This window comes from Haliotis rubra, unplaced genomic scaffold (genome assembly GCF_003918875.1).
Source record: "Haliotis rubra isolate DU_JTF1 unplaced genomic scaffold, ASM391887v1 Scf24, whole genome shotgun sequence".
NCBI lineage: Eukaryota > Metazoa > Mollusca > Gastropoda > Lepetellida > Haliotidae > Haliotis > Haliotis rubra.
Window position 1 is genome coordinate 1090980 of NW_025766447.1, and position 26138 is coordinate 1117117.

Genomic DNA, 26138 nt, shown 5'->3' on the forward strand with positions numbered 1-26138 from the left:
TTTTACGCCGATTTGAGCAATATTCCAGCAATATCACGGCGATGGACACCAGAAATGGGCTTCACACATTGTACCCATGTGTGGAATGGAACCCGGGTCTTCGGCGTGACGAGCGAACGCTTTAATCACTAGACTACTCCACCTGAAGTAGAAATAAAAGATATCAGTTAGGCCACCTCGTCTGTAATATTTCGAGTAGATCTGTTAAAAAACCCTCAGAAGACTGAATAACAAGATAAAGACTTAAGCGTGCCCTATACGTCGAATAATATTCTATAGCTCTTGTCTTTGGTGTCATACTTGTTCACCTTAAGGCACAGTCAACTATGCCATCTAAAACTATGCCACGTTTGCTAACAAAATGGACATTCACAACATTCACAGCGACAAACATGATACCCTATGCAATTCCCAAGTTTTATCAGGCGTACAGTTGCCTTGACTTTGCATGTTTTTTTTAACCAGCCAGGATATACTCACCTGTTCGCTAACACCTGGATTCATGAACAAAGGCCCATGATGCAGTCTTAATCGAACAACCGACTCTCGAGATTTCTGGTGGCCATGGAGACCCGTGAAGATCCGGATTAGTTTCGGTCTTCAGTAACCCATGCTTGTCATAAGAGGCGACTAATGGGATCGGGTGGCTCGCTGATTTGTTTGACACATGTCATCGTATCCCAATTGAGTAGATTGATGCTCATGCTGTTGATCACTGGATTGTCTGGTCCAGACTTGATTATTTACAGACTGCCGCCATATACCAGGTGCAGCCTTAAATGAAAAACAGTGTGGTGGCTCTTTTTTCAACGTTCGAGTAGTCTCCAGCTATTACAGCAGCTCCAGTCTTTAATGAGTACACTTTCGTGCATGCTCTTTCTATGAGAACGTTCAACGTACCTTGCTTACAAATTGTATGATCAAGGGTACATCATTCGAGCACTTGATAGTATTATGAATGCATTATAAATTTTACTGATCAGCGTTTTTCATACGGAAATGACAGACGCAATCCCTAGGACAACCGACAGCTACACTGGTTGAGAGTCCCCGAATACCGTTACATACCCAAGAACCGCTCGATGGCTGTCTCTGAATAATGACAGGTTGACTGTCAGCTCTGTAGGCTGGTTGCCCATGAAGATGTTGGAAGAACTGCCTGATATTGGCAACATCAAAGGCATATTTACATGTAATACATAACATTTGTAATATCTAAATATATTTATTGGTCCTAAAAGATCATGATAAAAAATATACATTGTCTGAATCTGTGAACGAACCATCTCAGTGGAAGGATACATCACGAAGGTAACTGATCACAGAAAGTTTCACCTCCATGGAGAATTTCAACAGAACAATTAATTCAGAATATGACTTACCAATTACATGCTGTGTTTGAGATGTCACTATTTCTGAATCTTGAATATTACAATGACAAGAAAGAGTGGCCAACGGGACAATCTCTAGATAGAATAGAGCCCCACGGGACGCACCTGGTAGAAGAGATCCTAGTGGAAACCTTATAGGCAGAAGGGTGAGTGAGTATGGTTTTACGCCGCTTATAGCAATATTCCAGCAATATCACAGCGGGCGACACCAGTAATGGGCTTCACACATTGTACCCATGTGGGGAATCGAACCCGTGTCTTCCGCGTGTCGTGCCAACGCATTAGTCACAAGGCTACCCCACAGCCCCTATAGGCAGAAGAGAGCCTTACGGGACACTACATGTAGAAGAAAGCATTATGGAAGAGAGCCTTACAGATCATGAATGACAGAAAACTGCCTTACATGAGATTATATGTAGCAGAGAGCCGAACACCATAGACAGAACAGAGCCTTACAGGACATGCTCAAGACAGATAAACACATTACAGACAGGACCTGAGGTGATATCAGTTTCAATGGAAAGCTCACTCTACACAATCCAAACCAACCAGTTTTATCAAGCTTTCAGAAAGCTTAACTAACAAAACGTCTGATCCTGAGTCATTAAACACTGCCCACTGCATTACTAGTTGCATCTGTAATAAGTTGGAGACAGCTTGCTCAGTGACAGAACATGTCCTAGAGAACTCTGTCACTATTGCATGCCCTGAGATATCAGTTGGAGAGTTAAGACACCTATATGAGAATGTATTAACTGTGCCCTATATGACATTATTTCTCAGACATGTGGTATAAACCACTTACACTTACATACATGTAACGTTGTCCTACCACTGATCGAGTGGTATAACCAAACTCTTAAATATATGTACTGTTGTCCTACCACTGGTTGTGTGGTATAAACAAAACCCTTAAATATATACTGTGTGGTAAAAACCAAATTCTTAAATATATGTACTGTTGTCCTACCACTGGTTGTGTGGTATAAATCAAACTCTTAAATATATGTACTGTTGTCCAACCACTGGTTGTGTGGTAAGAACCAAACCCTTAAATATATGTAATATTGTGCTACCACTGCTTGTGTGGTATAAACCAAACACTTAAATAAGGGTATCGTTGTCCTACCACTAGTTGTGTGGTATAACCATACATTTACTACTGTCCTATCATAAGATATGACATGTCAATATATCTTGTACTCTGATACACTGATCAATTATAAGTTTTCCTTCAGATAATGAGTTTACACTCCTGCCTTCTGGTTGTCAACAACTTTTGACATTTAGTTAGACAAAGAGAGCTTTTAGATCCCAACTAGCCCTCATCCTTTAAATGATTGTTAAACCCCATCTTAGACCTTTTGGAGATGTTGTGAAAGTCAAATCCTATGTGTATGCTCTTTGAGCACGTAGTCCCTGCTTCAGGTATTAAGGTATTTGGTCCAGAACATAGCATTTCATACTTGTTAGACTCGTCTGACAGAAGGCAAGATCTCGCTTCCTTCTCATGCAAAGCCTGCAAGAAACAGGTAACAGAAAACAAGATCTCACTTCCTTCTCATGCAAAGCCTGCAAGAAACAGGGAAAGAAAACAAGATCTCACTTCCTTCTCATGCAAAGCCTGCAAGAAACAGGTAACAGAAAACAAGATCTCACTTCCTTCTCATGCAAAGCCTGCAAGAAAGAGAGAAAGGAAACCAAGATCTCACTTCCTTGCAACTTCTGCAAGAAACACATCTGGAATGTAGAGTTGTCTGTAACATACATTAAACTGATTGCAGCAGTTACTTTGCAAACAAAATATGCTCTGCAGATTCAAGTCTCTAAACCATTACAGTCAAAAAGGTCTACACTGACTGTGTTGGAAAAGTCATGAGATGCTTCGGGTGGTAACTGCCAATAGCGTCAACACTGACTGGATGGGAATAACTGAGGGATGCTTCTGTCAGTCTGTCGATGTCTACGACGTGGAGGAACAGGACTTGAAGCCTGTGTTGATGAGGACATCGAGGAGCCTTGCGGGGCACTCTGCACTGGGGATCCTACTTCCATTGGACTACTTGATCCGGGGGGAGTTGGCTGCTGCAGCAGCAGCAGCTGGTCTGGAGGAAGAAGGAGAAGAATGGATGATGGGTAGTGGTTGGCTAGAGCTGCTGCTGCTGCTACTGCTGCCACTGTTGCGATATTGTTCTTGATTTAGACTAAGAGTGATGTCTTCCAATGAAATCTTGTCGTTGATCTGCAGCTCCTCAAAGTTGAGGGGAGCTTTAATTGCTCGGGCAAGCCGATGCCAGAACCACTCCATCAGGTCTCGTTTTGTGAAATCACAGAGTGTTACGTGGCGGAGGATCTGGGGTATAAAACATGGTGTGATGAGGACAGGCACCAACTTCTTGCTGCGGGAACCTACAAGATAAAGAAAATACATGTAAAGATGCACATGGATTTTTGACATGGTAACATATTTTGCGACTTGCTGGTTTTCTGCACCAGTTCAACATGTAAAGCCCTCTCATGGGACCATAGCAGGTTCAACATGTAAAGCCCTCTCATTGGACCATAGCAGGTTCAACACACTGTCTGTGATGAAACATCTCTCCCCATATCTCCCTTTTGTCAAGGAGTTATCCCCTTCACTAAAGTTTCTCAGTACTCACAAAAGTGATAAATAACCTATCCTATCATTGATGGAGAGGATTGAAACCTTACACACTCAGTCACATGTTAAGTAAGTCTTTGTGATTGTGAAAGTATTCAAGAATGACACATTTGACTTGATACTATCATGAAACAGTTAGATCCTCACCTGGCGAGACTGTGGGCAAACTTCGTCTGAAAGTCGCAGGCTGGACTCTTCAAGAAGCGGGGAGACATAATGATCACCATTCTCCGACATCTGCAACATGGAAGAAGATACAGTAATTTCATCCCAAAACTGTTGGCTTTAAAATTGTTCATATTCACTCATAATACCATGAGTGGGAAAAAGTTGCAATGATAGATATAATTACAAGCCAGCTGTCACATTGTTATCGCCATACCCTTACAGCATAGATTGATGCTCATGATGATAATTACTGGATTGTCTGGTCCGGGCTGGATTTAAATTACAGGCAGTCATACAGCTGAAATGTTGCAGAGTGTACCATTAAGCAACAAACAATTTAGTCATCTCTTACAGCAAGCCTTGTGTTCTCTATAATACTTCATAGCCACATCATGACGGCCAGCCACATCATCAGCACGATAAACCCAGACAAAAGCAACAATGATAACTTCTGATGGTGTTTGCCAGACAGATCCCACAATGTAACTACCAGAACCATATTTAAGTCCTCTTAAAACCCGGAGTACCAGAGACCAAGAATCCCAAGACAGAATCCCATGTATTGAGAGCTGGAATCTAAAAGATTTTCTCTGCATGTGATAAGATGTGGACATTATATCTACTTTTGTCCAAAGATAAAACAAGCATGCAGAGCTGGGTACCTAAATCTTCTGAGCAATCCTAAGGAACATGAGTTTGAACTCCTTGAGACCCACTATCTTCTCCAGAATCTCAAGGAGAGACAAGCATAAAAAGCTTGGGACCAAGTAATTATTCTAACCCAGGAGAAACATTGAGTTCTAAAGACCTGTCCAATACTGCAATGGGGGAGACATGCTTCACATGGAACACAGATAACACTCTCAACACATCACAGGCTTTACCTCTTTGGTCATTTGAACAAGCCATTGGTCCTCAGATAAGATCAGTGGTTTGAATGCCATCACAGGTCAAGACATTTCATGACACAACACAGCTTTATTATGATGGCCAGTAAACAGTTAAATATTAGCAAAGTGAACCTGTGGTAGACAATAGAAACTATGAAAGATTTAACCAGGGTATGACACAGTGAGACAGACCACACCCTAGCTGTAACCAATTGACCACCATCAACTGCCACTCTATCCACCATTATTTCAGTTCTTTTACAGCAAGCATGTACTGGGAACCTGAGATCTATACCCAATTACGGAGACAAGCATTGATCTCTTCTATCATAAAGGGGCTAATATTTTGTCAATGGTGCTCACCTGTCCTGAATCAGCTTGGCTGACACGGTGTGCGCGGAAGACCCAGGCAGATCATCTCTCCAAGGTACAAACAGCTTCAGACCATACCGCGCAGACTCCAACTCCGACAGCATCTTCTTAACAAACTGTAGGTCATAACCCTCTGGGTCATAACACACGAACGCATCGTAAAACGTTGGTGTGTTGCTCTCAACTGAAAAACAGGGTGATAATTCTCATTCCCTTTTTAGTTTTTTCTGACATGTACATGTGAATCAGACTAATATAAACATTGTATTGTACTGAAAAAAACAAACTGATTGGAATATGGACTTGAGCAGAGCCAGGTATTTAGTGGAACATTGTATAGAGTAGAACAATGTATATAGTGGAATAATGTATTGAATGGAACAATGTATTTAGTTGAAAAATGAATTGAATGGAACAATGTATTGAGGGGAATAATATGTTTTGTGGAAGTATGTATTCAGTCTAACAATGTATTGAATAGAATATATTTAGTTGAACAATGTATTAAGCTGAAAAAAAGTATTGAATGGAACTTGAAAATTTTAAATATAAATTGTATATTTATATACTTATCCTATCTCACGGTATGCACTTCTCTCTCTTGATTCCACACTGAGTGGAACGATGTAAACTTTTTTCTCTTGGCCTCTCTTGTCCATCCGCCCAAGCACTCCATGCTACCCTCATTATAAGACAGCTTCCTAGTTGTCATGCAAAGCATGCGGCATGCACCACTAGCTACCCACGTGACTATCTCCGAATCATCATTCTCATTCTTGGAGCCACTGGAATATCAATCTTGGAGAATCTGCGTAGCGGGGAGGATGGGCGGTAGTCCGTCGCGTGAGATAGGATAAGTATATAAATATACAATTTATATTTTAAATTTTTAAATTTTTAAACTTATCCTATCTCACGGTATGCACTTATCCCACGGTCGGAAGGCGGGATGCAGATACCCTGTGTCTTGTCAGTGCGAACAGTAGAACTGTGTAGACTGGAGACAACCGTAAATAGCGATGCACAAGGGAGGCCTGTGACGAGTTCCTCTGAACTCCTTGGCTTACTAAGCACAACGTCTCCCAGGGAGATGGGTGCTCCTGAGCGATATGGTGTTCGGCCGCAACCTCCGGAGAAGGACGCAGCTCAGCAAGAAAGGATGTCACTTCACCACGATTTTCAAGGTACCCCGTAAATTCAAGTCATAGACAATAATCAGGCCAGCCCCTGCCTCGAGAAGACCCCACATACACCGACCAGGGGCTGGTGAAAGAGAAGCACAACTTTGAAAACTCGCAGTTTTCATGTTCAGTTCCAGTCAACATCAAATTGACCCTCACTCCTTTACATAAGCTTAGTCAAAGGATGAGCCTGGCAACTTCGGAGTCGGAACGCAACGAAATCCACTGGAATTCGAGAGTGACACACTTCACTGACGTAATTGCTTCGAAAATTAGAGGTCATGAAACGTGAAATGTTGAACCCTTCCACATCGTGATACAGAATTGAACTCCAGATTCGTCGAACCACCGAGGCGGTAGTATCTCCGTGTCTTAGTATAAAACTAAGTGAAGTAGTTCTAACCCATAGGCAATCAAAACATAAGGCAGACATCAAGTTCAGACTTATATTCAGGAAAGTACAGGGAAGCAGCAACCGCGTGGGACCGTTCCCTATCTGCTTTGGTGGGTTGTAGACAGCTGTTGTGCGAGAACAAGGGGTCCAAACTGGTACAGGCCATGGACGTCCTTGACTGAGAGGTCCCGAAGGTAGTGGGAGGAGAAGACTGAGACAGATCGCCAGAAGCATCCTTCCATAATGGCGTGGAGAGAGCAGTTACTATGCAGAGCCATTGTAGACGCTTACGCCCGTGTCTCATGTGGACTGGAAGCTGCCGGGGGCGGTAACCCAGCGAAGGTGTAAGCCCGTAGGATGGTGGCTCTCATCCAGAAGGATAATGTGGTGCGAGACACTTCCGCCCTGGATGTTGAGGACAACGGAATGAAGAGAAGCAGCAAGAAAAATCTTCAAAGCCCTAACAGGGCAAAGCTGCAGGTTTTCATTGTCATGCGGCCCAAGGATCGTGGACAGCGGTGGGATGGTAAAAGTACGATCGGTTTGTCCCGGCAACTGATTCTTCGCGACAAAAAAAACAACGGAGACCGAGGAAGACTTTGCCATGCTTCTTCCGTTCGAACTGGACTCTGTTAACGTCCAAAGTGTGGAGTTCAGAAATCCGAGCAGCTGTAACCAAGGCCACAAGGAAGAAGGTCTTGAAGGAGATCTTCTCAAGGTCCTTCTGACCTAGGGGTTCATAGTCTGCTGAGGCCAAATGACGCAGCACCACAGATAAATCCCATGCAGGAGGTCTAAACTACTTAGACTGATCGGCCAACTTGAAGGACCGAACCTAATACTGAAGCTCAGGAACCGTCGAGACCTTAGGGCCTGTGGTGGTAGCCAGGCCCGAGTTGATCGCAGCAAGGTGAGTGGCCAAAGTGGAACCCTTGAACTTCTTAAACGGCCGCAAATGCTGAAGAAACCCAGCGCCGATTTGAGGCGAAGTAGAACCGGGAGATGTAATGCCTCTGGATGTGCAATATCTATCAAAACATTTCCACTTCTCATCATAAAGTGAGCGGGTGGAAGTTCGATGAGCAGAAGTGATGGCCATCGCCACTCGCCGAGAATACCGCCGAGAATACCCCTGCAAATGTGCAGAGACAGGGTGCGAAGGGATACAGCAATGTACACTAGCCATTTTAACTGCCAGAGCAGCATGGTGGTGAACTACAGTTAGCGGCAAAGTAATATCAGATCCCGTTGTGCCTGGATGTGCAATCATCAATGTAGCTTCGAAGATGAAGTTGACTTCTGTAAGTGAAGACTTGAGCTTAGGTGAGGAGACCCAGCAACTCTTGCCACTGATGAAGGGATATCTCCTAATAGAGTGCTGAATGTACTAGATTCGGCGCATGGAGACTGTCAGTCAATCTACAGGAACGTGTACATTGTAAACGGGTGATGAAGGTCGTATGATTGGCGATCTTTGGAACATTAGTTTACCAAAGGAAGTGTTGGTCCGCTGGATGGAGTGATAAATGTAGTAGACTAGATGCATGGGGATTGTGAATCTACCGGAACGTTCGCACAGTTGTTTGAATGACGAAGGTAAAAGAAGACCGGCGACCCCAGGAACGTTCGTTGGGAAGACGAAGGCAGTAAACAAGTGCCTGGGGACTGCAGTGACCTCTGAACGGAGATTTTTGGCTAAAGTTGAAAGCCCGAGTAACCCAAGTTGAAGTGTTCTGGGATGTTTCTGTCTAACACCCTCGGTAAGCTCTCTCTCTCAGCTGGCTGACGAATCCCAACATAATCACTCTTACAGGGAATGGCACCGTTCATCGGCACTGGAGATTAAAAGCTGTGGTTATTATCCGCTGTGTAGGACCAAGACAATTCTGTCAGTGCACTGCATAGTCACTCTCAACATCACAATTCTCCGGTAAACAAACAGTAGTCCGCCATTTGCAATTGTTACCCACAATGCAACAGTGACAAAATTCCGGACAACACGGACTTCGGTCACAGCCCAGAAAAACCGGTAAAGGGGTGCTCGCTACTTGACAAGACATCGCTGCTGGTACTAAGCGCAGAAACTTGACCCATCTGTCCAGACGCTTGCTGGTGATGTAAAAGGAAGGGTGAGGAAGATGACGAACCAGGCCATGATTGCATCCTGAGATACACCATGACGCTGTTACGAGTTGTCTGTAGTAACAGGACTCAGTGAAGCGTCAAGCTTGTCTGGTAATGCACAAACAAGTGGTCGGAGTGCTCATATCTTCATTTAGATTCCTAAACCAAATCATTCAACAAGGTGAAGATCGGATGGTAGAATAAATCTGGAACGATATGAGCTCTAATCACGTAGAAGTCTTGGAGATCCGGGATCGTCAGAACATCAAGTGCCAGCCTAATGTAGATGTGTGTGCTACTGACAGCTACTGCCTTCGTTCAACCAGTTGAAAAAGGGTACCAGGTGGGATAAGTCATGTGACTAAAAACTTCTAGCACCTCACATGCCGTAGGGTAATCCAGAGAACCAAGTCAGATTGTCATGCTAAAAGCATGTCACGTCGTGGTGAGAAATTCAGCGTATAACAAATACCCTGAATAGTAACATCGTGTTGAAAGCTGGTAGCGTTTGATTAATAGCTGGGGTAATTGGTCGTATCTAGATGCAAGTTGATGATCCTCGATGAAGATGTAATAAACCAATGTTGACAAGTTCCGATCCTGAACGATTCACCCAGACCTCAAAACAATTCGATTTTCGATACTGGACCCTCGATTCAATCATTTTTTATCGGTTGAATGTAGTAAGTAGATCATCTGGTATCTCACGCTCAAGATAGTTATAGATGGTCAGTGAACCGGATAGTTGTAGATGGTCAGTGAACCAATTGATCATGTGTGTTGAATGAACCAAAATTATTGCTGTATCTTAAAAGCGGCTGTTGTCAGAACGTCAGCGTAGGTACAGATTTGCCGAACCTCAAGGTGCGTTCTGAAGAATCGTCGTGTGGGAAGTGACATCATGCGACAGAAAATAATCGCCGAATCCTGATGGTTGGCGAACACTGTCAGATCGGCGAATGCTGTTGGATCAGCGATCTGGTACGGTTCAGTAACCGGGGTCGGTTCGATGATCTGGATGGGCGAGGTAAGATCTGGAATGGTACTGTGATCTGGTTCTGGTGCGGCGAATCGGTTCGGCCTGACGAACTAGTTCGATGATGAGGTTCAGATCGGTCTGCCGTACGGGGATGTTGTGGTTCGGACGAACGAGATGAGCCATTCCTTGCTGAAAAAAAGTTCGGCGATGTTGCGGCGAACCAGCCTGCCGGAATGGTTCGGTGATGATACATGGATAAGTTGGTCGAAACATGACGGGAAAACAGGACGATCTGGCGAAGCAGGTCGATGGCGTTGTAAAGTTTGACCAGGTGAATGCGTTGTAAGTGCCTGGGAGACATCTCATGATCTCTGACAAGTAGGGTAATATCTGATGAACCAGTAGGCTGGGAATCTTCCGTGTTGGAAGTTGTACGAGACAACACTGGGGATTCGCCGTAAAACGGATCTTATAGATGTGGGAAAAACGAGATTTCGAGCAGGTCGTTTGGGTGAGAAAGTCCGAATACTGGTAGGCGGTTGATCCAAACGGTTCGGTGAACCATGTTTCCTCGTCGAAGAAGAAAACTAGGAGAGCCAACTGAGTTTGGCGAATCACCAAGAGATTTACGACCTGGCGAAAAGTGCTCGTCAGAAAGCTGATTCGTGGGATGCTGTTTTGCTGAAATTTTCCATTTCGGTGAACATTGTTTCGACGAAGTTCGATTAGGTGAAATCTGTTTAGCAGACGATCGATCTGGAGAATGCTGACGAGTAGACTGCCGTTTCGATGAAGACCGGTTCGGTGAGAGCTGTTTCGTAGAGAGCCAGTCTAAGTTTGGGAAGGTGGACAGTCCAGCAAAAGTCAAGGTGGAGTGGAACGGACAGGCGAAGCATGATCCGGTGAACTGTGATTCGAACTGGCAGGCTTCAGGGATGAGAAGACCGAGATAGCTGGATGCAAGAAACAGCATTCCTATTCGCCGAATGGGAAGGAGACAGTGATGTAACCACTGACATGCGTTGAGGCGAGGTACACTGGTTCCTATCACTACTGGACGAACGACGAGAGCAAGAACGGCTTCTGCGCAGTCAGGCGTAGAGATCAGTTGATTCTTGTCCGAAGCAGATAAGCCAGGTTGCCGAGATAACTGGTCCGGCGAACGAGAGACAGAGAGCGTAGTTCGAAGGTCCCACTGTGTAGAAGCATCCTGAGGGGTGGTAGCACTCCCAACAACCACTGCCCGGGACGAGGCCGAAGACGAAGGACTCAGGCTGGAATGTTGAGAGCCCAACAAATTCCGAAGGTCGTCCGATAAGTAAGAGTCTGAAAACGTAGAGCAAAGCAAAACACATTCACAAGTGCGACAAGAAAGAGAATGATGATTCGGAGATAGTCACGTGGGTAGCTAGTGGTGCATGCCGCATGCTTTGCATGACAACTAGGAAGCTGTCTTATAATGAGGGTAGCATGGAGTGCTTGGGTAGATGGACAAGAGAGGCCAAGGGAAAAAACTTTACATCGTTCCACTCAGTGTCGAATCAAGAGAGAGAAGTGCATACCGTGAGATAGGATAAGTTTTAAAATAATGTGTTTAGTGGAACGATGTATTTAGTGGAACATTGTATTCAGATGAAAAATGTATTTAATGGAACAACGTGTTTAATTTAACAATGTATGTAACAGATCAATGAATCAAGCCAAAAGATGTATTTAGTGGAGCAACGGTTTGAGTGGAACAATGTATTAAGAGGATCATAGTACTGAATGTCTGTAACATTACTGCCACATTGATATAATTTCTGCAGTAAGGAGCGCTTGCTTACCATCCTGAACAGTCATGTATCTGTATTCATCTGTGTCATGATCTGTGAAATCAGAAGATTCAGGAGTGGAACTCTGGGAAATGGTGTCATCTTGGAGAGGTACCACATTGTTCTGGCGACGTTCCTGCTGTGAAACATAGTGCTCGATGTCCAGAACTGAAACAATGAGCGGGGTTTTTTTATGATGAGAGTGGATTTTTTATGATGAGAATGGGTACTGTATGTTAAAACATACATCACCAAATCAGATACTTCATTCAAGAAAAGATGTTTTAAACTTCAGCCAATATCAGGAACAGAACAACCTGAATGAAACTCACTGATGCTACGTTTGCAGTCTGTCATCACATCTTCACGGCCCATCACCCTCAGGCAATAAAAGAGCTGACCAACAGTGGGGGACAAGTCTGGTCTCCTCGTCCACTCGTTCAGCACCTCCGTTGTTGGGTCTTTCTGCCGGCCGAAGTTCTGGATCTCCAGGAAGGAGAAGCCAATTTGCTCGGCCAGCCCATTATAATCTGGTACCATGCCATCTTCATTCAGCAACCTCTCAATGTTGAGGTATTGAGACAGCTTCTTTCGAGCCGACACTCGGAGAGCATCTAGCGACACGTTCCTACAGCAAGAGATGGCAGGGAATGAGGGAGGGGATTGTCATTAAATGTGGATTGTGAGTGAGTGAGTGCACTCATGCTACCAATCAATAACTGCTGCATTGTAACATTTTCACGATCTTAGTCTGAAAGAAAACTACAGAAATGACCATTTATCCACAAACATAAAATAATAATAAAAAGTTATAGTAATCAAATGAAAATTAGAGAATGGGTATCGTATTTTGCTTTAATAACAATAATGAACAATAACACCATTAGGGGACTTCTCCAGAGAATGGACACTACACACTGTCACAAGAGCTATACCACATGATTTTTTCATATTACAGATAACTGATTATAAATAACATTGTCTCCAAGCTTACTATCTACAACTTACACAGCTTACTATCTCCTTGTTGTGGCACACTGGGGCTGCAACGATTCACCCAGACCTCGAATCAATTTGATTTTCGATACTGGACCCTCGATTTGATCATTTTTTATTTGATTCTTCTTACAAGCAAAAACATTGGATTTCATTTAACTCTCAGAGGCAGCATTTTCAGTGTGAAATCCATCGTCAGATTGGCGATGTCTACTAACAACAATTCTTCATTAGCCGGTGTCAATCAATTACGTTTTGCCTTATTTCAGCGCCTGAAACTGCTCGAGTTGGAGTCAAAATTACGTTCTGGCTGTGTGGAAAATATTTAAATAGGTATTCAAATATCGAATCGAAATAGTGATAATGGTTATGGAAAATCAAAACTAAGGTGTCAGATTCGGCACCATAAACCAATTAACTCGCCTAAGTGTTTGCAAGATAAATATATCAGCTAATTTACAGCACATGTCAGAATGTACATTACTATTATTCTGTATGCCATAGATGAGAGGGCAGCATCGCCTGCATGAGCTAACCTCAAAATGGCGGCAGGGCTAGGGACTAGGCCTGCACAGTTTTACCGGTATTCCGGTTTATCTCAATACGCCTTTCAAACAATCCATATTGCAATGTTTTTCCCTCAGAACTGGTATATTCAGTAGAAACAACATATAAAGTTTGGTGATTATCTCTATGGTTTAAGTTAAAATCCACACAGATTTTCATTCAAACTGAAGTTTTCCATTGTAATTAATTGACAAAACAACGTACTTTACTTAAAATAAATTATATAAAAAAGAGAAAACAATCATTCAAAATCAAATATATATTAGAAATTTCTGTTACCACAGCCATAACATTTATTTTTAGGGCTTTAGTAAGTAGAAAGTAGGCTCTGCACTTGCAATCAGTATCACTTACCGTCAAACACTGAAGCTCCTAATATATCTCAATACGTATCAGAATACGGGTACAAAAAGCACAACATATTGCAATACAATCTATATGCCAGTACACAGTCCCACTGGTGACACACACTGATGAATTGGTTTGACAGAAATGTTGAGAGGATGAAATGCCCCCAAAACTGCTCACACATGTATACAAGGTACATGCTGTACATGTGACACACACTGATGAATTGGTTTGACAGAAATGTTTAGAGGATGAAATGCCCCAAAAACTGCTCACACATGTATACAAGGTACATGCTGTACATGTGACACAAAATGCATGAATTAAGGATCTGACCTATTGGTCATGATGTATAGGGTATATTGGTTACCATTTCAAGTGCAATATTTCTCTCTGTGTTTTTGGTAAAATGCTCATGTATGCAACAGGGCTGGGATCAGTCTACCCAGATTCCCAGCCCATATTAGGCTAAATAAAAGAAATGTTGTGGTTCCGATTACACCTCTTTAAAATTTTTGGGTAGGTAGGTAAGAATCTTTTATAAAGATATCGTTTTTAGAAGGAAAGTACAAACATAATAACACATGTATCGATGAGTAATTGTTTATTCAATCAAGCTTGCGGCCATCATGTCGTCTTTCTCTATCAGAATGACCGATATCTGCCGGTGCCAGCAAAAAACAATGGCATCTGAAAACTTATTTTATTCAGTCAGCTTAAAAAATATAGGGTCAGCACCAGAATTCATGGGTCAGCTGGGTAATCGGAACCACAACATTTTTTTAGGCCTTATCCAATCCAACCCAGGTACCCTACACCTCATTGTCTAACCCATCCCATGTCCATGGCCCTTATTCAACCCAACCCAGGTTCTTGCCTAGTTTTGTCAAACCCAACCCAGGTACACGACAAACAAGTATTGTAATATTCACACACATTGTTTATCCTTCATCATTGTCTAAAACCTGCTACTGACAACTACAATCATTACACATGTTGCAGCATTATCCAGTTAAGCTGGAGGTACAAGCTCTGCTGTATTTGTTGTGTTATGGCACGGTATTCGGGGGGTGTCCAGCATATGCCTTTAGTAGATTAAGAAGAAATATCTTGTACTTATTGATCATCGGAGCTTGTGTTAAGTGAACAAATGCTACAATTTATTGATACAAATATGATGAATTGTGTGTGTGCGTGTGTGTTTAGACAAAACAGGTGTTATCACACAAATGTGCAATATACTGTTTCCATGAATATGCTCACAAATATGTCCCGTCATCCGTATCATATGGGATATGCATCATTGCGTGTTTTGAGTCACTGGCTATTGACCAAGTACAGTGTTGCTTGTTGATTCAAGTTGAAACTAAATGCTAAGCGGAAATCAGTCCTTAAAAGCGTAATACAAGAATAGGGATTGTAGCAATAAGGACCTCAGCACACTGCAACAATGGTTAGTTTTCCAAATAAGGACGAGTATCCAGGGAAGGAATAATCTCAGCACAATTGCTGATCTTCTTTCACCTGGACATTTGATGTGAGGTGAGAGGCAAGACAAGAGTTAGCTCTCTCGTTGCTAAGAAAACGAGTTGTAGACGTATGGTAGGTCCTATCATATGTTAGAAGCTACCTGTTAAAGAACAAATAAACTTTGTTTTTTTGTACTCTTTGAACTATTGCATATGAAAGATTTGTGGTTAGACTTATGCGGAACAACAAACTCATTCTTAAAAAACTTGTGGTTAATTAATACCGAGCAATTAAAAGTTGCCAAAATGTCGCCTGCTTCACTCTCGCCCGCCAACGAAACCACAGACAGGTTACGTAACTCTGTCGCCAGAGCACTGCACTGACGTCATATGAGGAACGATTTTCAGTTAGTTGTATAGAAAGTGTGTAGCACGCTCATCATTTTGGTGATTTCTCGACATCAACGACGACATGCCGAATCGTTGCTTTGTCGTCAATTGCTCCTAGGGGTTGGGCGATGGTGTCACCATGCACAGATTTCCACAGGACCCCGCAGTTCGTGCTAAATGGGTTATGTTTGTGAGTCGCGGCGACCGTTGTGGAAGCCTGAAGCGATATCTTACTTGTGTTCAGATCGCCGGCGCGGAAGTTAAAGAATCAAAACTACTTACTAGTTGTAGTAAAATATGTATATGATTGATGACCATAAAGATTTTCCATGACACAACTTGTAACATAACGATTTCTTCCTCGGAAGCGAGGTTGTGGTCGAAGTAACAAATAATAATATTGTAAGTAGTATTATATTGACACCCACCTCGCTGACACGAGAAAAATTGTTATGTTATAAGCTATGTCATGCAAAATCCTATTGGCCATCAATCAAATACATATTTTACTACCAGTAGGAAGTAGTTTTGATTTTGTAACTCGGTGAAAACAAACCTAAATAGCATTTATCCTCAGACTGGCGGATGTTCGCGACAGGGCGCCGCCATTTTGAAAAAATCATAAAGTGACGGGCTAAAGTCTGTTAGAATTAATGAGATTATGGTTTGTTTTCATTAAGTTCGAAAATCAAAACTACTTTCTACTCGTAGTTAAATATGTATTGGAATCATAACGAAAAGGATTTTGCATGACACAACTTATAACATGACGATTTCTTCCACCTAAGCGAGGTGGGGGTCGAAGTCACAATACTGCGCGATACATTTCTTGCTACATTCACATGGTTAATGTCCACTTACCAGTATGTAGATACTTATATTTGGTCTTATAATCCTCATTAGTTTATTATCATACTTGTATGCATTTTGAAACTTAATAAAAAGCCGACGATCTGCTGATACTTATAGTGTATTTATAACAGAACTGTAATATCTAGACATTTTATAGTTTGCCAATGTGAATCATAATTCGCAGACACACCCTAGTGTATGCTGTCTGTCTCATTACACTTCACGTCAAAAACAATGATTCTGTTGAATGCTACGACAAATGAATAAAAACAAAATGCAAATATTAAAATTAAAACAGATTAAAGTTATAGGAACAATGTCAGGCTATTGCCTTGTTCGAGGAATGTATCCATCAATATCCAAAAAAACGAGTGATATGCCATTCATCTGCCGCTGTTCCAAGTGATGTGTCTTTTAACAGTTTAATATACGAGAAAGTGATAAATCTTTTCAGGTATTTCACATTGGTGTATAGTCTCATTGGTCACCCAAGATAGCACACCTGGCAACCAATTGCATAATGTCCGCCTTTGAAAGAAGGATGTTGTTTTTACTCAGACACTGACACGACAGAGTGTATTCAGTATAGATTAGTAAATCTACATACATAAACACTACCTTTTGACAAATCCGCTGTGTAAGATAAAAGTAATTAATCAATCAGCGAGTTATCGGTTAATCCTTTGATCGATGTTTATAATGTTGAACATTTACTCCAGACACAAGAAATGCCAAATGGGAACCTTTGTCGGGTAATCTAAGTGTGTTACCACTAATTACACCTGTTATAAATTCATTAACTGACCATCAAGTGAATGATGACAAATAACATGTGTAGGTTTATATCACCTAACACGGGTTACAACAAGGGAGTATTAATTGCTGTATTGCATGTGAAAACTTATGGGCCGACACTGTTTTGAGAATACAAACAGATTTTTACATGACATGATTAAATATCTAAGTAAAAAAACACAGAAATAGGATCAATTTGGATCAGTCATTATACAAATAAGGCCTAGCGACACTAAGCGATTTTGACAGAATCGTCTATGAAAACAAGTTGTAACTCGAAACTAGGCAAAGCAGGAGACAAAATTAAATGACAGTAGATTGTGAGAACATATAGCTTTCATTTTCCACAACAGTTGTCACGATTTCAGGTTTATACAAACCTGTAAACAAGATAATTTACCCCCTGAAATGTAGATGAATTCTGCATTGGCCCTCATATCTATTCCTCATATGACGTCACAGAGATGCCCCGCTCTGATTGGTTGAAATTTCGTTCGCGGGTGAGAATTGTGCACTGTTGTCAAAGAGGTCGATTTAAGCAGGGAGACTCTATAAGGGGGAGTGGTCACTCCTCGGAAAGCTCCTAAGCTATGCCTCGGCTCGTCACGTGACCAGTGCAGCCAATATGGCGACAGCGTAGTTTTTAAGATTGAGCCCGGTTTATTTTCAACAGCTGATTACATACGCTGAGTGTTGTGACAACTGAAAACCTACATGTAGAAGATAAGTTACCTATTCTGTCACTTCATTTTAAGTCAAATACTTGTTATTAGTGTCAGTATTAGTACAGTAGCTTTGTAGTAAAAGTTTCAAGTGGGCATGTTGTAGCTCACTGGCTTCAATTCTCAGTACACAGCGAAGAAAGACTAACTTATATCGCTAAAACTTCTTTCACATATTGGTTTAATTTTTTAGAAGGAAATATACCTTTTGTTAAAAGGTGTTTACAAGTAATAGTGATATTTTTATAACTAAAAAAATTTTTTTAGGGTGTATTTGAGGTGTGTGAAAAATATGACATATCGCCGATCTGCCATTGAAACACTACAGGGCGTTGTTTGAGTGTTTCTAGTTAGTGTTCAAAAACATCTTTCACATACACCTTCAATTTTATGAGGGAATATACCATCAGGTGAAAGGTGTTTGCAAGTAATAGTAATAGTTTTATAATTTAAAAAAAAATTGTTAGTGTGTATTTGAGGTGTGTAAAAATATGACATATCGCCCGATCTGCCATTGAAATACTACAGAGTTGTTTGAGTGTTTCTAGTTAGTGTTCAAAAACATCTTTCACATACACCTTCAATTTTATGAGGGAATATACCATCAGGTGAAAGGTGTTTGCAAGTAATAGTAATAGTTTTATAATTTAAAAAATTGTTAGTGTGTATTTGAGGTGTGTGAAAATATGACATATCGCCGATCTGCCATTGAAATACTACAGGGAAGTTGTTTGAGTGTTTCTAGTTAGTGTTCAAAAACATCTTTCACATACACCTTCAATTTTTGGTGTGTTGACATTATGCCATTTGAGAATACTACAGGGAAGTTGTTTGAGTGTTTCTAGTTAGTGTTCAAAAACATCTTTCACATACACCTTCAATTTTTATTTTATGGGGAATATACCATCAGGTGAAAGGTGTTTGCAAGTAATAGTAATAGTTTTATAATTAAAAAAAAAATGTTAGAGTGTATTTGAGTTGTGTGAAAAATATAACATATCGCCGATCTGCCATTGAAATACTACAGGGCGTTGTTTGAGTGTTTCTAGTTATTGTTCTAAAACATCTTTCACATACACCTTTAATTTTTATGAGGGGAATATACCATCAGGTGAAAGTTTTTTGCAAGTAAAAGTGATAGTTTTATTTTTTTTGTTGTTGTTAGTTTGTATTTGAGGTGTGTGAAAAATATGACATATCGCCGATCTGTTCTGATACGCCATTGGTGCTTGTGATGCTTGAGTGTTATAGTTCTAAAACTTCTTTCTTTCTTGTTGATCTTAGTATTTGACAAAACTGGAAAGGGGTTTGCAAGGCTTTGTGATAGTTCTAAACTTTCTGTTCTTGAGGGATCTGTGACAGTGTCAGTTAACATTCTGTCAATGCCTATGCCATTCCACACATGCAATAAGATATCTGAATTAGTTACTAATGTAAAAAAATGTCTCAAAGTAGATTTTTTATAAAAAGGACAGCTGATGTTAACATGTGTTCTACCGATAGTTTTAAGCGTTCTTTAACATGTTTGGGGAGGGATGGCGTGGTGTATCATTTATTCTTTCATTCATTCACATATGTTCTTTTCTTTTGTTCTTTTTCTTAATTTCTTTCATTCATTCACATAAAATTCTTGCTCTTAATTCATTCATTCATTCATTGTAAAATTCCGACCTATACAATACACTGGCTGAAGTACTGATAAACGTAGCCGAAGTTGCGCTGGGACCGAACCAAGTCACTGTGTGCGTTGGAGCATGATGAGGCACACGTTAATTAGTACAAATGGTAAAGAAAGCAAGCGAGTGACCTATCCCTGTTGTAGAGTATCCCTGATTTAAGTTAATTAAAGACCGAAGTGAGTAGTTTTAATGACGGGGTTTCATTTATAGCGATGCCAGTTAGTGATTTATGTATTTGTACCCCCCTAGAGTATATGTGATATTTAAGTGGCCCTATATTTGACTGCCTAGCATCATACTTTGACAGTGTTCCAAGTTTATCTGTAGACAACATTGCATAACAGTCCCCATTTGGTATGACTCAGGCACTACTGGCATGACATTGGCACTTTTGTTTTGACACTCTTGACAAACGCTCTAACCACCTGACCAAGGAGTCTGTCTACAATAGTGAGTGGCAATAGTCACTCCTGGAAAACATCAGCTGAAAACTGGGGTGAAGAAATGAAACATTCATACTATCTGCAAATGGGATTAGTACCAAATGACAAGAATATTTACAGATAGGACCAAAAGCTAGCCATACGTTCTGGGGTAAAGCACACAGACTTTAATTGGTGATAGATGACATGCTAAACACAAGGCTTCTGTTTGGTATTACTCAGCTGTAAGGGCTCTTGTACAATCACAACGTGCCTTGTATATTTCTAGTTCAGACAGTGAAGTTGCATTACCTGGGGTTGATGTCAATTACAAGACATCTTTGCTGTCATTTTCTAAGACGATGGCTGTACCATAAGGTCAAGGGTCGGGTCTCCGATGTTATGCTTACCTATAACGTGAAGGAATCGACACATCATCGTCATCCGAGTTAGACGCCATGTCACCAGCGGAATCCGTCACATTGGTCACGGCTGAACTGTCGACTGTAGGCTGGTAGTTCAACGTCTGAAAGGAGGAATTAAAACAACATAGGAACTTCTGATTCATATAATGACATATACACTTCGTAAGAAAGCCAAATTATCTTTTATCGGCTGTGTTCATCAATACCTGAAGCCTTCTATATTCTGCGTATTTACATGGACAGGTTACCACTTCACTCTGGGTCGCCCGAAGCAGGAAGTAAACTGCGAAATTGAAACCAGTCTGATTGTCGTTATTGAGGCCTTTGTTGATTTAATGTCCACATAAAACTTTTATATTACCTTGATTTAACAGTACTGTGTCTAGAATACGTTTCCATGGCTCGATGTAATGCAACGCGTACAGGAAAGTATCATGAATTTACGACATGAAACTTTATCGCTTACAGGAGTTGCGTCCCTTTAGTGCCACCCAGCCAAGGTCCACAGAGTTTGACACCCCTGTAGCGTAGCATAGGCACCCTGCCCGTCGTTTTATAGTCTTCGTGGCTACTTCATATGCTTCGTTAATATCGTTACAATCAGCTTGGCATTCGGACAATTGACAGTAGGTTCCTTAGGTCGTGTCACATGCAACAGAGGTCATGTACTTCCTGTTCCAGGTCGTGAGTGTGTTATCTATTTATAGCTATCGACCATGGGCAGTGGAAACAGAGAAGGATAATAACAGTAAATTGCAGTATCATCAACTGATCATGGTGGCATACAATGACCATACCATTTTACAAACAGTATGAAATCGGCTCTGTTAGTTTCGCTCGATCTGCATATGAGCAAAATCAAGCCATGTGTAAATTTATATTTATATATGAAAGTTATTCGGGAGCTAGGATATTAATGATGTAATATAGTACGACCAGAAATTATTGAGAATTTTAGGAATATGTTTAATTGGATTTCTAGTATTAACAACCTTGACCAGCTATCAAGTGCTTGGTTTCATTCAAGAGAGACAACTTCGTTAATAATTTTTCATTAGTTTGTGAAGAGCTATCCACCTTTGTCTACTTGCTAGCAGACGATATTTTCAGTGATCCTCAGTATGGATGATTTAGAGAAGAGGAAGTTGATTTTAGAGTATTATAACAAGGACAGCAGATCAGCTAAAGTGATTTCAAGTAGAACAGGCATCCCTTTGTCCACTGTTTATCGTGTTTTGAAAAATATTGCATATGGCATTGAGCAGCAGGGAGGCGCAGGTAGGCCCAGAAAATTGACTGTCGGTGACAGGAGGCGGCTTGGTATTCTTGTTGCTAAAAACAAACGAAGGAGTTAGAAAACTTAAGGCTGGATATGATTGATAGAGGAACTGTGGCTGTCTGTAAGGAGACAATTAGAACTGAGCTGCATGCAATGGGTTGGCAGAAAGTCGAGGAATTCCATCACCGATCATGAAACCTGAACAAAAGGGGCGAAGGTTGAACTGGTGCTTACAGCATAGAAATTTTAACTAGGACAATGCGATTTTCTCAGATGAAAGTTCTGTGTGGCTGTTTCCTAATACACTGAAATTCTGGACCAAACAAACTGAAAAACCTTTGTATCAGCGCCCAAAGTACAGTCCGAAATTTAACGTGTGGGGTGGCATATCTGTGTTAGGGGCAACGCCCCTCTGTGTATTTGAAGGGAGTATGAACAGTGAACGGTACACAGATATTCTCGAGGGACATTTACTTCCATCTGCTCACGTGTACTATGGAAATGTTTGGATTTTCCAGCAGGACAACGACCCAAAACATCGTTCAAAGCATTCGGACCCAAAATAAGACAGTATTAGATTGGCCAAGCTATAGCCCTGACCTAAATTCAATAGAAAATGTTTGGGGACTTATGAAGGAAAGTGTCAATAAGAAAAATCTGACAAATATTGCTGAAATGAAAGAAGAGGTGGTCCGATATTGGGATAGCGTGGACCACGACTTTCTAACTTCTTTGATCAATAGTATGCCCCGCCGCATTGAAGCCTGCATTGCTGCCCATGGTGACCTGACAAAATACTAACTGTTCACCTGTGTTTGAATTTGGAGTTATGTTCTGCTAATATTCACATTTAATACGTGAGTAATGAGTGAACACAATAAAAAATATTACAATCTTTAAATTCTCAATAATTTCTGGTTGTACTGTACATGTAGGCATGAGTTAATTTCCATGGGACAGGAACAGGATGACAGCAGAAAGTAATTTTAATTTGTGTTGTCTCAATTGGTGTATGCAGATTTTCTCTTTAAATTTGGTAAAAGTCACATTTTCCTTCTTTTATGTTTAGGTGGGGGAAATGGCTATATTTGTGAAGCATTTTAACATGAAAGTTTCCCCCAATAATATGGCACGGTATTCGGGGGTGTCTAGCATATGCCTTTAATAGATTAAGAAGAAATATCATCATTGGTGTTAAGTGAACAAATGCTACAATTTACTGATACAAGTAAGATGAATTGTGTGTGTGCGTGCGCGTGTGTGTGTGTGTTTAGACAAATGTGAAATATACTGTTTCCATGAACATGCTCACAAATATGTCCCGTCATCCATTTCATATGGGATATGCATCATTGCGTGTTTTGAGTCACTGGCTATTGACCAAGCACAGTGTTGGTTGTTGATTCAAGTTGAAACTAAATGTTAAGCGGAAATCAGTCGCTGAGAGCGTAATACAAGAATAGGGATTATAGTAATAAGAAACCACAGCACACTGCAACAATGGTTACAAAAAAAGGACGAGTATACACTGAAGGAATAATCTCCACACACGTGCTGGTCTTCTGTCACCGGGATGTGAGAGGCAAGAGTTAGCTCACGTAGCTAAGAAAATTACTTAAGAAGATTCTCCAACTCCCTGGGTCAGAATGTAGTGGAAAGGGCCATACGGTAGTAGTACTCTGTACCAATGTCCAGAATTCTGTCTAAGTATAGCTCCCCACTGCCACCTACTGATCAATGTTATACACTTGAAATATTGTTACACTATGATTAGCACTGCCGCATAACAATATGTTACTCCACAAGGTGACCCAGCACACGGTAACCACCAACCACACGGTAACCCACCACACACATTTTAGTATGCAATCAGCATAGACGTCCATCTATGGAGACAATAAAATCCAACACGGACGTTCAACGATGGAGACAGTACAATCCAACACGGACGTTCAACGATGGAGACAATACAATCCAACACGGACGTTCAACTATGGAGACAGTACAATCCAACACGGACGTTCAACTATGGAGACAGTACAATCCGACACGGACGTTCAACGATGGAGACGATACAATCCAACACGGACGTTCAACGATGGAGACGATACAATCTGCACAGACGTTCAACTATGGAGACAGTACAATCCTGCACAGGCGTTCAACTATGGAGACAGTACAATCCTGCACGGACGTTCAACGATGGATACAGTACAATCCTGCACGGACGTTTAACGATGGATACAGTACAATCCAACACGGACGTTCAACGATGGAGACGATACAATCCAAAACGGACGTTCAACTATGGAGACAGTACAATCCTGCACAGGCGTTCAACTATGGAGACGATACAATCCAACATGGACGTTCAACGATGGAGACGATACAATCTGCACAGACGTTCAACTATGGAGACAGTACAATCCTGCACAGGCGTTCAACTATGGAGACGATACAATCCAACACGGACGTTCAACGATGGAGACGATACAATCTGCACAGACGTTCAACTATGGAGACAGTACAATCCAACACAGACGTTCAACTATGGAGACAGTACAATCCAACACGGACGTTCAACGATGGAGACAGTACAATCCAACACGGACGTTCAACGATGGAGACGATACAATCTGCACAGACGTTCAACTATGGAGACAGAACAATCCTGCACAGGCGTTCAACTATGGAGACAGTACAATCCTGCACAGGCGTTCAACTATGGAGACGATACAATCCAACACGGACGTTCAACGATGGAGACGATACAATCCAACACGGACGTTCAACGATGGAGACAGTACAATCCAACACAGACGTTCAACGATGGAGACGATACAATCCAACACGGACGTTCAACGATGGATACAGTACAATCCAACACGGACGTTCAACGATGGAGACGATACAATCCAACACGGACGTTCAACTATGGAGACAGTACAATCCTGCACAGGCGTTCAACTATGGAGACAATACAATCCAACACGGACGTTCAAAGATGGAGACGATACAATCTGCACAGACGTTCAACTATGGAGACAGTACAATCCAACACGGACGTTCAACTATGGAGACAGTACAATCCATTCAACTATGGAAACACTACAACTTTGCACAGACGTTCAACGATGGAGACAGTACAATCCTGCACAGACGTTCAACTATGGAGACAATACAATCCTGCACAGACGTTCAAGTATGGAGACAGAGCCCACCAGCACGGACGCTGGCGGACCTAGAGACACATCCAGGGAGTATTTGCGATTAGAGCGTACGATCGTAGGAAGTTGTAAACGTATGGTAGTTCCTATCATATGTTGTACAGTAGGCTGCTTCTAGCTTGAAGGTCGTATATCATACGTTGTACAGGAAGTTCTAAACGTATGGTAGGCCCTATGATATGTTGTACAGTAGGTTGCGTATAGCTTGTAGGTCATATATCATATGTTGTACAGGAAGTTGTAAACGTATGGTAGGCCCTATCATATGTTGTACAGTAGGTTGCTTATAGCTTGTAGGTCATATATCATATGTTGTACAGGAAGTTGTAAACGTATGGTAGGCCCTATCATATGTTGTACAGTAGGTTGCTTATAGCTTGTAGGTCATATATCATATGTTGTACAGGAAGTTGTAAACGTATGGTAGGCCCTATCATATGTTGTACAGTAAGTTGCTTATAGCTTGTAGGTCATATATCATATGTTGTACAGGAAGTTGTAAACGTATGGTAGGCCCTATCATATGTTGTACAGTAGGTTGCTTATAGCTTGTAGGTCATATATCATATGTTGTACAGGAAGTTGTAAACGTATGGTAGGCCCTATCATATGTTGTACAGTAGGTTGCTTATAGCTTGTAGGTCATATATCATATGTTGTACAGGAAGTTGTAAACGTATGGTAGGCCCTATCATATGTTGTAGAGTAGGTTGGTAGGCCCTATCATATGTTGTACAGTAGGTTGCTTATAGCTTGTAGGTCATATATCATATGTTGTACAGGAAGTTGTAAACGTATGGTAGGCCCTATCATATGTTGTACAGTAGGTTGCTTATAGCTTGTAGGTCTTATGGTAAATCGCGCCATGTGTTGTGCAGTAGGTTGTTTATAGATGGTAGGTCCTATCATCTCTGCTGTGCAGTGGATTGTACATACTATTTGATTCTACCATCTGTTGTCCTGCCAAATTCCATAGGTTGTGGATTACAGCA

General features: G+C 41.4%; 1 protein-coding gene across 1 annotated transcript; it reads right to left on the reverse strand.

The window, feature by feature from the left end:
• Positions 1-1209: 1209 nt before the first annotated feature.
• On the reverse strand, positions 1210-20926 carry LOC124278598 (myeloid differentiation primary response protein MyD88-like). Its single transcript, XM_046714342.1, is given in 8 exon segments — positions 1210-3462; positions 3464-3805; positions 4204-4290; positions 5475-5667; positions 11988-12143; positions 12308-12603; positions 20626-20741; positions 20847-20926. Coding segments are annotated over 7 exon segments (1287 nt in total). The 5' UTR covers positions 20676-20741; positions 20847-20926; the 3' UTR covers positions 1210-3299.
• Positions 20927-26138: the final 5212 nt, after the last annotated feature.